Genomic DNA, 15,699 nt, shown 5'->3' with positions numbered 1-15,699 from the left:
CCAGCAAGTGATATCAGAAATTGGTGAGCATTATGTGCAATATTCAATGCTACCTGCCTTGAAGGAGGTGCTCCACCACACGACTACATCAGAAACGAGACAGAGCACCCTGCTGCCCATCGTGGACAAAGGGCCCAGGGAGCAGAGGGAGAAATCTGAAATACAGGTGTCCAAGGAGCACAGAAAAGAACAGCCTAAGGTGAGGGTGGGAAGCTGGGATGGCTGAGCGAAGACAAATAGTACACACAGCTCCTGGCAGGAGCCCCATTTCTTTGTTTTCACACATTTCAGACACTTTTTTCCATTTAAGGCTGTTCAGCCCAAAAAATTCAGCATAAGTTTTTATTTCAAATAGAATCAAATTGTTCATACTTTTTAATCTGCTTTATACATTAAACAAACATTTCTAATACTATCCCATGCCAGATATGCTTCAACAACATATTGTAGTTTATTATTCTTTCAAATGGATATACTATGGTTTATTTTAGTAATCCTAACTAACTGAGTTTTAGGGACATTTTAAAGTTTTACCTATTAAAAAAAAAATCATATGAACATCCTCGTACATGCACCTATAGCCTTAGAATAAATCTTAAAACTATGTGGAGTTTTAAGTATTGATAAATAAAACTGCTCTCCTCAAAGCCTGTAACAACCTACACTCCAATCAGGGCTTCCCTGGTTGATTGGTATCATCTCCAATCTTAAATATCATTTTTTCATCTTCATCATTTTATTAGGTAGCACTTTGCTTAAAATTGCATTTGCTTAATTATTTCTAAATTGTACTCTTGTATTTCTTCTTATGTAAACTGTATATTAATGAGTATTTCTCAGTTTTCTATTAGAGGGTCCATATTTTTCCTATTAATTTGTAAAGATTTTTTTGTTAAGGATGTCGATCATTTGTCAAATGTATTCGTAAATATTTTTTATTTATTATTTACTTTTTAATTTTTAACTTGTATGTAGAAAAGGTTCTTTCATTTTAACATCATCAAATCTAGCAATTGTTTTCTTTCTGGATTAGGAATTGTGTTTAGAAATGTATTCCTCACTCCCAAAATCACATAAATATTCAATTATTTTCTACTAGTTCCTTTATGGTTTAACTTTTTACATTTAACTCTTTAGTTCATCTGAAAGTAATTTTGGTGTGTTGAATGAGAAAGGGATCTAACTTAATTTCAACTAAAATTATAGAATATTAACAACAAACCAGAAGAGTTGTTCATTTTGGAGAGGAGGGTGAAGGAAACAATTGAGAAGGGTACAAAAGAGAGACTTAATCGTGTTGGCAACATTATATTTCACAAGCTGAGTGGACAGTTGTTGTACAGGTCCATAAACTCTTATTTGAAACCTTGGGACCCACTGTGTTTTTTGGACTTTAGAATTTTAGAGATTTTATAAACATAATATGGTACATATTGTATACTACGTAACATCCCCCAAAGGGCACCAGGACAGAATCCCATAATCACACACATTAATATTTTTATAGCAAAATACAAAAGTTTATATTAAATAAAATATATTAAGAAGTTTGATAGCTTCATGTCCCTTCAGGTCAGGTTTTGCAATCAAATTAGCTTTTAAATCACTGTAGCTTTAAAATATAATTTAACATCTAATAGCCCACTTCGTCCCTCAATAAAACTGTTTCTTCAGTTTTCTTACCAATGCATTCTTGCCATTTTATACTCATTGGCAAGTTATCCCATGCCCCAGGAAAATCCTTTTGGGATTTTAATTCAAATTCCAATAACAAGACAAAAAAGAAAGGAAAGGAAAGAGAAAACAAAAAAAAAGAAAGAAATTAGAAGCATAAGGACTTTAAAGAAGGAAATAAAACTATTATTACCTATACATCATATACGTGTTTTCATAGAATACAAAAAAAAATCTACACACAAATTATTAGAAATAATATAAGAGTTTAGTGAAGTGTTAGATTTAAGATCCATAAGCAAAGTCAGTTATCCAACATAAGTGAATTTGCTACGCCAGGACCAAACCAATATGGCTAGTCTGCTTCCTGAACTTGAATCTGTCATATCAAGAAAGAATCTTCTTGCTTTGATAGAAGACACTCCACAACTATCACTGATTTTTTTCCCTTTCACTTAGGTTGCCATGCTGGCTAAGACTTCTGTGGCTATGCCCTCCAATTCCATCATCCTATAGTGATGGCTTTTACCTAGCAAGGAAGTAGATGGATGACATGAAGAGTCAATTGAGTTTCTGTTTGAAAGAAACTGTTACTGATTCTGTAGCTGGTTCTCATCTACATGTAGTTATTCCAAAAAATTTTAACTGAAAAGAGATTTCTTTCTAGCTAAAAGCCATAATCCCAAATATCTATGTTCCAGCACAAATTCCTTCCTTACTATGTGAAAATCTTTACTACAAATACGTAACCTGCAACATATTCCCTACTCCTTTAACGTTAATCAAAACCCCAGACAGAGAAACAAGTCTCTCTTAGCGTCTCCTTACTTTGAGTTTTTGGGCTTCTCCTCTTACTTTCAGCAGTTCAGTTATAGAGTCCACAAAGCCCTGGTAATGAAAGTTGCACATTTTCTCAATTTCTCGGTCATGATTGCGGATGCGAGTTTCAAGCTTCTCCATGAATCGTCCATGTTCTTCACCATCATAGACAGACCTTTAAAAAAAATGGCATGAAGATTACACCAGATTGACTTCTAAGAAAGAATTATAAAACCAGAAGCAAATTTATTTGTCAATTAGATATTTAAGGCACATCAACCACAGAGCAATCCAATTGTATTAATATTGTCCCCATGCTAGATGAGTTTTTAAGAAAACCCAAAATTTTGCTTCCTTGCTCATTCAAAAATATTTAAGTATTTGATAGTATCCACCTTAGAAGTCTCACCACAATGAAAGGACTGAATTACAACTCCTTTGCACCTTTCTTTCTCAGTTAAACTAATCTAGAAAAACTCAATTTGGGATAAAGCCAACTATGCAATTACTCCATGACTATACCCAAGAAGCTGATACTGCTGGAGAAAAATCACACAGCTGTGCTGGGTAGACTCAGTTTAGCTATATAATCACAAACCTAAATTGGGCACTCAATAAATACTGCTAGATAATACCACTAAAACTATCCTCCTTACCACCATTACCACCACCAAAAAAATCACTTTATATTCTCCAAATAACTATATGTGAGAAGTGAACTTTTTCCTCTCCTCAAATGTCCATCCCCTCACTCTCAGCTGCTGACCTGACTACACACTTCACAGAAAAAATCAAAGAAATATTTCCTCTTCTCCTACTAAAACCAACTAACCCACTTACATCTGTAACTCCTACTCTGTCCACCCTCCCATAACAATGGAAAAAGTGTTCCAAGCTCTTTTCTATAGTCAATCCTTCTTGTTGTCTCAAGAACTCTTCTCCTGCAAGTAGTTCCTTTTATCTCTCCCCTGCATCACATATTTCTCCCATTCTACTAAATCATTCTCTTGGGTATATAAACACGGCTTTCAGAAATCTGTCCTTACCTACACATTTCCCTCCAGCTACTATCTTATTTCTCACATTTCCCTCCAGCTACTATCTTATTTCTTGGCCGCGCTTCCCAGCAAAAGTCCTTTCCACTTCATCACCTCCCAATAGTTAGCATTCATCTTACTCCACCTAACAGTAGCATTTGCTATGGTTTAATACATCCCTCTTCTTGAAACACTCTTTTCTCTAGACTTCAATATAGCACACTAATGGGTTTTTACCCTTTCACTGGCATGCCTTCTCAATCTCCTTTCTGGGATATCGTCTTCTATTCTTGTTCTAAACATTCCTAAAACCTCTTCTCTTCTCTACCAAGCAATGCCATCTAATTCCATGGCTTTAAAATACCATCTACATAGTGATGACTTCCTAATCTACACCTACCATTCAGAGCACTTTCCTGAGCACTCAAATATCCAGCTACTATTTAACAACTCCAACGATTTTTAAAAACCATCTCAAATTTAACACCAAAAAGAAAATTACCTACCACCAAACTATCTTCACCTCCAAACCTGTTCCTCCCCAAATCTCCCCACCATTCACACATCACATCACAGCTAATGGCACTATCCAGTTGGCCAAGTCAAAAACCCTAATCCAAGAATCACTCCTAATCCACTACTTTCTATCATACACCCCATCCAATCCATTAGTAAGTCCTGACAACTCAACCTCCAAAACGTAACTTAAAATTGACCACATCCCACCACTTCCACTAAGATCCTAGTCTCAATCTGTGTCATCGCCACTGTGGACCAATATAACAGCCTCTTAAAAGTCTCCATTCTGCATTCCCCATTTCCTCCACTCCCCATCTCAATGCAGACATTCTCCATATAGCAGTTAAAATGATCTTTGTAGGGCAATAATTCAAATGTTATCCTCCTGCTTAAATCTCTCTAATGGCTTCTCTTTACAAAAGGAATAAAAATCTTAAATCCCTACCATGGCCTATAAGATCCTACATAATCCAGCCTCTGATTATCTCTCTCTCTAGTTTTACCCCTAGCCTCCTTCCATCCTCTATGCTCCAGCTACACTGGCTATTTTTTTTAGCCTCTTCTCTTGCTCAAGAATTCTGTTTTTGCTGTTCTTATGCTAGTAATGCTCATCCTCTATATCTTCAAACAACTTTTTCCTTCTCATCATCCATGGTTCATTGCCCATCTCTTCTCCCAACCCATCCCGATTAGAGTGTAAGCTCCCAGGCAAGAACTTTGCCATATTCATCACTGTACCTCTAGAATAGTACCAGACAGGCAGTAGGAAGTAAGTAAACATTAGCTGACTAAATGAATGACTAACATTATCTCTAAGACCTCTTTGATCTCTGATATTTGTTCAACAAATATATATTTGTTCATTACCAACATTTTCTGTTTCTATAACCATTTGTGAGTACAAGATCACCACCTTGATCCTGCAGATAAGAAAGCACACTCTCCTCAGCAGATCAGTTCCACTGCCCAAAACTCAGCAGTAACCATAGACAACACATATACAAGTTTGGCTTCCAATAAAAATTCTGAACACTTACTTCAAAAAACCAGAGCAATCCAGATTTAGTCTCCTTACTTTGAAATACAGGGAAGAGATCTTCAAATAAATTATAAACAAACTCTGCTTTGAGAATTAAGACACACTATAGAATAACCACTTGCCTGAAGGAGCTATTTAGAACACACAAGGCAGAATCTAGCATTGACATTTCAACTAATCTTAAATAAACATAAGGTTTCCCCTTCCAAAGGAAAGGAAAAGAAAGGTTTCCAGGTAAAGATACCAATACCCCTTGCCATTTGAAGAAGAAAAATAACCACTGAAAATTCATCAATCTAAATGGCATAAGTAGGTATTATTCAATATTAGGCAACCTCTTGGTTTCAAATTCAGTTATGTCTTGACCCAGTAATACTTCTAAGTTAAGGAGCAAGTCTACTTCCTTCTACTATTAAAAACTTGTCATTTTTTCCTCCAAAGATCTACATTAATATCACAAAAGACAACCTCAAGGAGAAGAAAATCCCAAAGTTAAGAAATTCATAACTTATATTAATAATGCCTCTCTAGCTCCCTGAACTTCCTATAAAAATATAAATCAAAGAAAGGAAAGGTATATTTTAGCCGCCTGACTGTGTGGCCTTGGTTTTAGCAACGTATTTAACTAGCTATGAGTCTTCCCCAACTCAGTTAATCTCTCCGACCCTCAGCCTTCTCATTTAGAAAACAGGAAGCAATCAATCACAAATTCTCTGTAGTATCAGCTTAGCCTTAAATTTCTACAATTCACTTTCACTTTCCAGTTCAGTCAATAATAATGTAAAGACGATACATTTTCAGAACAGCATAATCAGGTAGTTCAAAACAAGTTAATGAATTTTCTACATCCTTATCACTAGCCACCTGCCTGTTTCTCCTATCTTAGGGCCTTTATGATTCTAATTTTCTTTTTAATTATAATAATGTTGAATAACATAAAGATTTACAGTAGATCCGCTGAGTATCTTTCGAGAATTTAAAAAGTTAGAATAAAATGTAAAACTCCCATATTTTGGGACTTTATTTAATAAACTTGTGTTCCATGAGTATGCATCAGAAAATCCACTATTTCCAGATTTTATGTGGATTTTGTGTGAAGAGTTTATGTAAAGAGGCAAAAGCACACATATGTAATTTTAGGGGAACTGATCCATAGTTTCCATCTGGTTATCAAAGAGGTTAAAAACCACTTATTTAAAGGTTTTATTTCAAATTGCCTACCATAGGAAAATGCAGTTCTAGATCATTACCTAACAGTTCAACTTGTATCAGCATCTCAAGTGTATCTCAGCCTTTCTCTGTGCTAACCAACATAAGTATCAGATATAAAATGCTAAAAACAAAAATAAACAAGTCCTAAATTCTGGAAAGGTCATAGACCTACTAAAGTTAACTTAATATTGGTAGCCAACATTGTACTTGAACAAAGAGTAGCTGCCCCCTCCCACCCCGAACAAATGACTTAAACTAGAGAAAGACTGCCATCTAGTGATCGTCCATTTCTAACAGTCCCTGAAACTTAAATCTGACGTGGCCAAGTAAGAGGGACTGCTTAAAAATCTAAAAATTATATTCTATAATAACTGCTGGCCAAAGACTTGTAACTAGCTATTAAATTATATTTTATATAAAATATTCTAATGTTTAAATGTCCACTTCCAACAGAAAGCAGGATCTTGAGAACAAGGTCATATGCTCTTGACATAAGTGTGCCACAGGCACGTCACAGTTAAACAAGACTATGTACAAAATAAACTGCTCCACTGGTTTGATTATTTGTGATAATCCAAAGAATAATCTAGTACCTAGTAAAAGGTAAACAAGAAGAAAGGCAGGGAAATTAACAACTCTTTACAGCCTAATTTTGACTCAACTACATAAATGCTGCCTTATGGAGTCTAATTTCCAAAAAGACCCCAAATAAACCACAAGTTTTTACAAACAGTAAAATGTTTCATCCTAGTGTCTATATCTGACACATATTTCTAAACATCTCAACTAGATTTCATGTGCATACTAAGAGAGAGATTTTAACTTACAAAATGGCACTTTATTCCCCTGTAGTGAACCATTACAGGATTCTATCATTTACTAGAGCCTATAGCAACTTAAGTCTGTCAAAAGAGAAAACTAAATAATGTTAATGAGCATATATTATCTCATTTAAATCCTATGCACCTTATAAATGAGACATTATTCCCATTTTATAAATGAGGAATCTGAAACCCAAGACGACGAAGTAACTTGACAAATTCACAGAGCTAGAAAGTGTCCTCTGTAGCACATCAGTCTGTTGTCTCCTTTTAGAGCAAGGAGAGCAAGAAAGCCACATGGACTCCTAAAATGTAAGAGTTGAAAGAGGTCTTAGAGATGGAACACAAGGCCCTTATTGGATAACGGAGGAAACTGAGGCCAAGAAAAGTCAAATGCCTCAATCAAAATTACATTGCTGGGGCCGGCCCCATTACCAAGCAGTTAAGTTGACACACTCCGCTTCAGCAGCCCAGGGTTTCACAGGTTCAGATCCTGGGTGCAGACCCAGCACCGCTCATCAAGCCATGCTGAGGCGGCATTCCACATAGCAGAGTCAGAAGGACCTACAACTAGAATATACAACCATGTACTGAGAGGCTTTGGGGAGAAGAAGAAGAAAAAAAAAGAAAAAGAAGATTGACAACAGATGTTAGCTCAGGTGCCAATCTTTAAAAAACAAAAAAAATTACATTGCTTCTTACTGATAAATCTGGGCCTGACTCCCAAAGAAAACACAATTAGGAAAAGCTAATGCAATATGAAGCCTGACACAAAGCTAAGCGATTCAAAAAAGAGATGCACGCACGCACACACTTCTACTTCAAGATAAGTTATTTGCCTATTAGTTGTGTCTACACAATAGCTATTCCATTCTTTTTCCTATTGGAAAAGTCCCAATTTGTTCTGGTATTTCACCTTCCCATCCTACTGCAAGGGGTAAATACTAATTAACCTGTAAACCAATCATGGTAATTCCATTCCCCTTATCAGTAACCACTTAACAGATAACAACTTTCACTGATGAGAAGGGAAGTCTGGCAGTGAGGATCTAAGAAAAGGTTTTCTTTCCTGAAGCATGCAGGAAAAGAAACTGCTTTCCCTATTTTGGACATTGTCCTGTAGGATGCTTGGGGATGCAGTAACCATCCTGAGATGAAAGAAGATATTGCCAATAATCTGAGGATGGCAACGGGAAAAGATGAAAAACACGTGGGCCCTTGATGATGCCCCAACCCTGAAAGAGTTCTATCTCCAGACCTCATGTTATGTGAGCTAATAAATTTCTTATTTTAAGGGAATTTCCTATTTCCACTTTCCCTCAATACCCTGCTACTTGCAAGGGAAAGTATCCTACATGCACATTGTTCAGTCTTCAAAGGGAGCAGGCAAATCAAAGAAAACCAATAGCAAGTCAAAGTCTACATAACACTAAGGAATCTTGTTCCCAGGACCTAGACTGCTCTTCCCCCTTTTTTTCCATTTTAGTTAAGAGTTAACTCCCATTCACTCTTCAAATCTCAGCTCACACCTTACTTTTTCTGAGAAACCTTCTCTAATCACAAAGACTCCGTTATGTGCTCCTCCTATGTTATTCACACCATCAGAGCGTTTATTAAACTATATTCTGATTGTCCATTCACTTGTCAATTTCCCCACACTGGAACATGAATCTCCTTGTAAGAGACTGTGTCTTGACCATTTATCCCCAGCTCCTGGCACAGAGCCTGGCACGGAAGACATCATGCCTGTATACTGAAGAGAGAGTAAGAGAAGGTAAGGTAGGAGACTAAGATGTAGGTTTCTGATTGTCTCAAAGATGGTCGCAGAAGGGTATCACATCCAACAAAGTTTATCTGTTGAGATGTTTTCAGAACCAAGAACTTCAAGACACAAAGGATGCAACACTTGGTTTCTGTTTTTGATTAACCCAAGAAAAAATTCTAAAGTTAATTCTGGTCTTTTCTTTTTCATATATATTCTTTTTAACTTCTGTCATGATTTTAGTCCTGAAACATTTTCTTCTCACTAAGCTCCATAAAAGTGTCATTAGTATTTCTGTTTATTCCAAAAGTTAAAAATAAAGTGGAAAAAACAGATTTGAGCACAACGTTGAAAGAGAAACTATAGGAGGTCAAGAGGAGTTTAAAGTCCCTCCCCCTCCTTACCTCAGTTTGTCTATCAATTTAATTCAGACATTACTATGGCAATTTGGATGCTCTGAGTGCATAAAGGTGAAAGTAGATCACTGTATAGCATTAATGACAGGGAAACATGTGCTAGCTAATGAAGTCTAAGCTGAAGACCATACCCAAATGTTTTTGTACTGCCACTGGAGATCAAATACATTTAAACCCTTTCTCCACCCTTGTAGATTCCAACCTACCCAACTGGCTTCACCAAGATAGCACATGCAACCAAAAGAATGTTGTGATGGAGATCTCCCTCAAGGCAGGAAGGGAACCCCACATCTCCATGACGGCTATTTTCAGAGAGATAAAAACAGGGTAGAGAAGTTTCAACCAGCATCTAGCCAAAGAGCCTACTAAAAACCAGGTATTGGTTAAACAGCACAGGAAAGTGGACTTGTCACAAAACATCAGTCAGGTCAACAACAGACTATTAGGAAATAAACTAATGAAAGCAAGGAAACTCTATATTAAGGACATAGAGCACAACCAGAGGCTCTCACAGCTAGAATATACAACTATGTACTGGGGGGCTTTGGGGAGAAGAAGAAAAAAAAAGGATTGGCAACAGATGTTAGCTCAGGTGCCAATCTTTAAAAAGAAAGGATATAGAGACTGTCATAACTACTATCATGATTCTATCACACTGTTAGAGCAATTAATCACCATAAGTAACTGCAAACACGAAGGCACTTACAAGATACGTTAGTGGCTTCATTTTGGTCTCTGTATCAATTTGTGTTAAGTGCAAAAAGATTTATTCTGTTGCAGCTTTCAGGGGTAATCATGAATCTGGCAGCTAAAAATTGGATTTCAATGTTGCTGCCAAATAAAAGAAATAATCCATCTATAGCCTGGTGATATCCATTGAACCTAAACTGGAAAACCGTTGAAAGCAGAGTAGCAATACAGTTGGTATATACAAGGTTATAATTAACATTGGTAGATGAGCTCCAGTTTCTTTGCACAGAATTCAAAGTGTCAAGTTTAACACTTAAACGTGCAAAGTTGGAGCTAAATGAATCTACTGATTCACTTAATATCTACCACCATCATAATGAACCTGAATCTGGGGATGTTGGTAAAACTCCAAGATCTTTTACAAGAGATATTAAGTATTCAATTAAACAATTTCTCTGAAGAGGTATGTAAATATTTTTAAAGACTGTATATTAATTGAAGAAATGCTCCAGAGTCTCCACCCTTAAAATTATTATTATGGTTCCAATGACAGAGATCATAAAGCTATTAATAGAGAAAACAAACCAATGGGTGTAGGTATTAGAAACACTTAAGTGAATAGTCCTGGTCTCCTTATGCATGTAAATTTAATATGGGCTTAAGAAAATCAGACCAACCAAGTTTCCCAGAATCACTAAATCAAACTATAATAAACATAAGTGACATCATTTGTAGATGTGTGTGTTGTATATAATATATATGTACATACATATGTATATAGTATACATCCATATATCTATATGTGTATTATATAGTGTGTATGCTATATATTGTGTGTGTGTGATACATACACATATGCACAAAACACACACATAGACTTTCCTGATTTTCTGAGAAGGAACCAGACTTGCCAACATTACATTCGATTTCTGGTCAAATTTCATCCACAAGTGATTGTTTACTGATACCTCATGGCCAAAAGTGACCACAATTTAAAATTCTTTAAGATTATAAGCAATGAAGACCCTGAAAGAAGGATGGATAAAAGGTATCAAAACAGTTTCCATCCTTAAAAATGGCAGAAAACAAAGTAAGCAAAATATAAAGATATTCCATGAACAATATGGAAGACTGGACATGCCATGAAAAACCTTTCTACTACTAAACTTCAAAAACTGCTGGATTAACTTTCTAAAGCTTTTTCCGTGTATGGCTAAGCAAAAAAGAAAATAAGGAAAATCTCCAGAGGCTAAAACAAAACTGGAACAGGAATCTAGACTCTCCCAATCCCCCATAACCTAATGCTTCTATTTTACAGCCATACAGGAAACAAGAGACAAAGTCTAGGGCCCACAAAAGGTGCAGACTCTAATCAGAGGCCTCCAAATGAATTATGCCAAAATACCCAAGGGCTACACCCTTAGTGAAAGATAAGGTAGAAAAAACTCTTCCCCATAAAGAGAGACTATAAGGAAACTTACCTGTCTGGAACGTGGCTTTGGGTGGGGAAGAAGGGGAAATTCCCGGGGGCAATCTGAAGCCACAAGCTGGCCTTCTGACGGAAGGGAGGCCCATATTAATACTATTAATACTCTCTGTGTGGTCTGAGATACCTCAAATGGAGAATTTATTTTAAAAGTAGTCTTGTCTGATTGTTAGTGCTCCCAGAAAACTGACTGAAAGAAAGGCAAATCTCCTCTAGAGGCATGCATCTTAACCCATACTTCCAAGAATTCTCACAAATAACATCCCTTTGAGCTGGAACTCAAGTATCAAAAACCATAAAACACACAAGAAAACAAGGCATATAAACAAGAATCAATAGAAACACACAGAATCAGACTTGCAAAGGCTTAAAAATAAATACATGTAGCAGCCCAGTGGCATAGTGGTTAGGTTCGTGCGCTCCACTTCCATGGCCCAGGGGTCACAAATTCAGATCCCAGGCATACACCTAGCACTGTTCGTCAAGCCACACTGTGGCTTGATCTCACATAAAATAGAGGAAGATTGGCAACAGATGTTAGCTCAGGGCCAATCTTCTTCACACAAAAAACTATACATTAAGTAAATAAATAAGTGCATGTAAATTAAAAATAAATGTCTAATATGTTTAAAGAAATATGAGGGAATTACCAAAATAATAAAAAAATAGACACACTGGAAAAGATATATAGAAGTCTTATCATAAAAACTTTAATTTATATTCAAAATTTAATAAATGGGAAGGGACAATACTTAACTGGGAGGTATACGTAAAACTTACACAAAATGCAGCACAGAGACAAAAGATGGAAAACGTCTGGGGCTGGCCCCGTGGCCGAGTGGTTAAGTTCGCGTGCTCCGTTGCAGGCGGCCCAGTGTTTTGTTGGTTCGAATCCTGGGTGCGGACATGGCACTGCTCATCAGACCACGCTGAGGCAGCGTCCCACATGCCGCAACTAGAAGGACCCACAAGGAAGAATATACAACTATGTACTGGGGGGCTTTGGGGAGAAAAAGGAAAAAATAAAATCTTTACAAAAAAAAAAAAAAGATGGAAAACGTCTTAGTCCATTCCAGCTGCTATAACAAATTACCAAAGACTGGGTAGCTTATAAACAACAGAAATTTATTTCTCACAGTTCTGCAGAGTGGAAGCCTGAGATCAGGGTGCCAGCATGATCAAGTGAGGCCCTTCTTCTGGTAGCGAACTTGTATCCTCAGATAGCAGAAAGGGCAAGCAAGTTCTCTGGGTCCTCTTAATAAGGGCACTAATCTCATACATGAGGGTTCCACCTTCATGACCTAACTACTTCCCAAAGGTCCCACCTCCTGATACCACCACCTTGGGGGTTAGGATTTCAACATATGAATTTTGAGGGGACACAAACACTCAACCTATAGCAGAAAACATTAAAGAAAGGTTAAGAACATCGAGAACAGGACGGGCTTAATGGGAGCTCTAGTAAGATATAATAAACAGGTAATATTCAAAGAAATAGCTAAGAATTTCCCAGAATTGATAAAAGATATAAGGAAGTTGTTATCCTCAAAATAAAAAGGCCTATAAGCTTTACCAAAAGTAGTCCCCCAACAGAGGAAGGGCACTTCTCCCTGTTCAACTATACCTATTAACATTTAGAACTGGCTGCCTATTTATCCATTCTCTTCACGGCTCAACTTCAGTAGCATATAGAACCTTACTCTGATGGAGCTAATTATGCAAATATATGGGCACTTAGCACCATCTAAACATTGATCAACTCATTCTTCTACTACCTACAGCATCTATTCCAAACTGTTGCCATTCTCTTTAAGCTCTCAACCTCGATCCTGAAACTTTCTTTCATAACAAATGACTTTGCCGCATACTTCATAAAGAAAGTTCAAGCTCATTAGGCATGAATCTTCTTCATTTAATGCATTCCAATATACAAGTCTATCTCTATCTCTACCTTTACACTTGTGCCTTACTATCTCAATGAAACAGATATCCCAACCTCAATGTAAAAACTAATCCTATGTTCTAAAAATCTCATTTCTCCTCTACTCCAGGAATGTTACTTCATCAACACTTTTTCTAATTTCTGTACTTTCAAATGTTTCATTTCTATTGACTTCTCTTAATAAAACATGTCCCCCTCTTAACAAAACAACATGACCCTTTTTTAAAAAGGTACTATTAAATTAAAATCTCTCCTGATAATTTTCCTTCTGGCATCCTTTCTCTTTCTCTCTCTCTCTCTTCTTTCATAGTTAAGATACTTAAAAGAGCAGACTATACTCATCGCCTCCATTTCCTCAAATCAGACTTTCCCTTCAATCCAGTGTAACCTGTTTCTTATTCACATTACCCCAGTGAACCTATTCTTGCTAAGGTCAATAAAAGCCTACTAACTGTCAAATCAAATATCCATTCTTCAGTTCATCATTTACTTGATTCCTCTTTTGAATGAGCCACCACTAACCATTCCCTCCTTCTTAAATACCTACTCCTGCAACTTCCATTACATTTCCCTTATCAGTTTCCAATAATTCTTCTTCCTTCTGGCCCTCAATACCTGCTTGGCCTTCATCTCCCCTCATTCTTCCTACATAATCCCTCAGGGATACCATCAATACTTCAGCTTTCGCTATTAATTAACCATCTTTGGTTCCCAAGTCAGTAACACCAGGGCCTATCTCTATCAAATCCTATAAACCTGAATATCCAACCACACCATTCATCCTCAAAAACATTTCAAACTGTGCATATCAAAAGTTGAAATCAGGGGCTGGCCCCGTGGCCAAGTGGTTAAGTTCACACACTCTGTTTCGGCAGCCCAGGGTTTTGCGGGTTCGGATCCTGGGCACGGACATGGCACCACTTGTCAGGCCACACTGGGGCAGCGTCCCACATAGCACAACCAGTGGCACTCACAACTAGAATCTACAACTATGTACTGGGGGGCTTTAAGGAGAAGAAGAAGAAAAAAAAAAGGAAGACTGGCAACAGTTGTTAGCTCAGGTGTCAATCTTTAAAAAAATAAAAAAGTTGAAATCATTAGCTTTCTACCAAACCTATACTTCCCTCCTACATTCACCATCTCAGTTGAAGGTACCAACAGCCACCTAGTTACCCAAACTACAAATACATACGTAAATTAACCTTGACTCCTCACTTCACCTCACACCTCCCTCCAATTAATCAATCACCAAGACCTAACAATTCTAATTCCATAATATTTCTTCCATACTTTTCTTCCTCCCTATTCTCCCCTGCTACTGCCTTGACTTATGTCCTCATTACCTCTCTTCTGAACAACTGTTTTCACCTCCCTTTTCTTAATTCCGTAACAATCCATCTTTGATACTTCTTTTACAGTAATCTTCTTTAAATGAAACATGATCATGAAACACAAACACACACACCCCACTTTAGGATTACGTCCTGCCTCAGGTTCAAGTCCAAAGACCATAGCATAGTATATAAGACCCCTCCATGTACAAATTTATCTCTGAATACGTCCACATTCACTCTACAGCTCTACTTGAGTGTACTATGTAGTCCCTCTGCCCAGAATCTCCTTACTCTCACCTTATCTGATAAATTCCTATTCAATCTTCAAGATTCAGCTCAAAACTCACTCCTTCTATAAAACCTCCCTCCTTACTACAACTACTATAACCTAGTATAGAAGCTCCCCTCCTTACCAGCTAGGTAGAACTTAAGAAATTGTTAATAAAACCGGAGAGAATTTAAGCCTGCACTCTCTGGAGGCATTTACACCAAACAGGATTTGAGTCCGTTCTTTGAAGATTTATATTGAAGGTTACTTTTCTCCTACTTAGTGACATGCTGATACTAGGCATCTTTTCCCAAAAGAGGTCAATATCATCTACAATAAAAATCTGCTGCAACATATAATAGTCTAGATTTTTAGGGAATATATTTAAAAATCTATTTTGAAAAATGAAGAAACAAAATCTGTTGAAACACTTACCCCTATCCTTGACAAGAAGTGATACAGGATAAGCGGCACTTCTTAGCCACAGTATCCTCATTTACCACCTGGCCCTCATTTTGACACTGTGCAAATCTGAACTGGTCTTGAACCTATGAAACCATGTATGGTTTAAGGTAAATTTCACCAGAAGAACTATCATCTTGTTTTGCCTTAAATTCTTGAACAAATGCCTAGTATTATCCTAGAAATGAATGGACACTACCACTAATGACACTCACTGA

General features: G+C 37.0%; 1 protein-coding gene across 5 annotated transcripts in view; it reads right to left on the bottom strand.

Moving 5' to 3' along the window:
* EXOC6B (exocyst complex component 6B) overlaps nucleotides 1–15,699 on the bottom strand; it is a 578,067-nt gene that overhangs the window by 493,036 nt on the left and 69,332 nt on the right. For all 5 annotated transcript variants that reach the window (XM_070511980.1, XM_014836646.3, XM_014836648.3 and 2 more), the window contains one exon: nucleotides 2,503–2,668. In XM_070511980.1, coding sequence (XP_070368081.1) covers nucleotides 2,503–2,634 — 132 coding nt within the window. In that variant the 5' untranslated portion in view covers nucleotides 2,635–2,668. The remainder of the gene's footprint in view (nucleotides 1–2,502; nucleotides 2,669–15,699) is intronic.

The sequence above is a fragment of the Equus asinus genome, chromosome 6 (assembly GCF_041296235.1).
Source record: "Equus asinus isolate D_3611 breed Donkey chromosome 6, EquAss-T2T_v2, whole genome shotgun sequence".
NCBI classification, from domain to species: Eukaryota; Metazoa; Chordata; class Mammalia; order Perissodactyla; family Equidae; genus Equus; species Equus asinus.
This window is presented reverse-complemented; position numbering and strand designations above follow the sequence as displayed.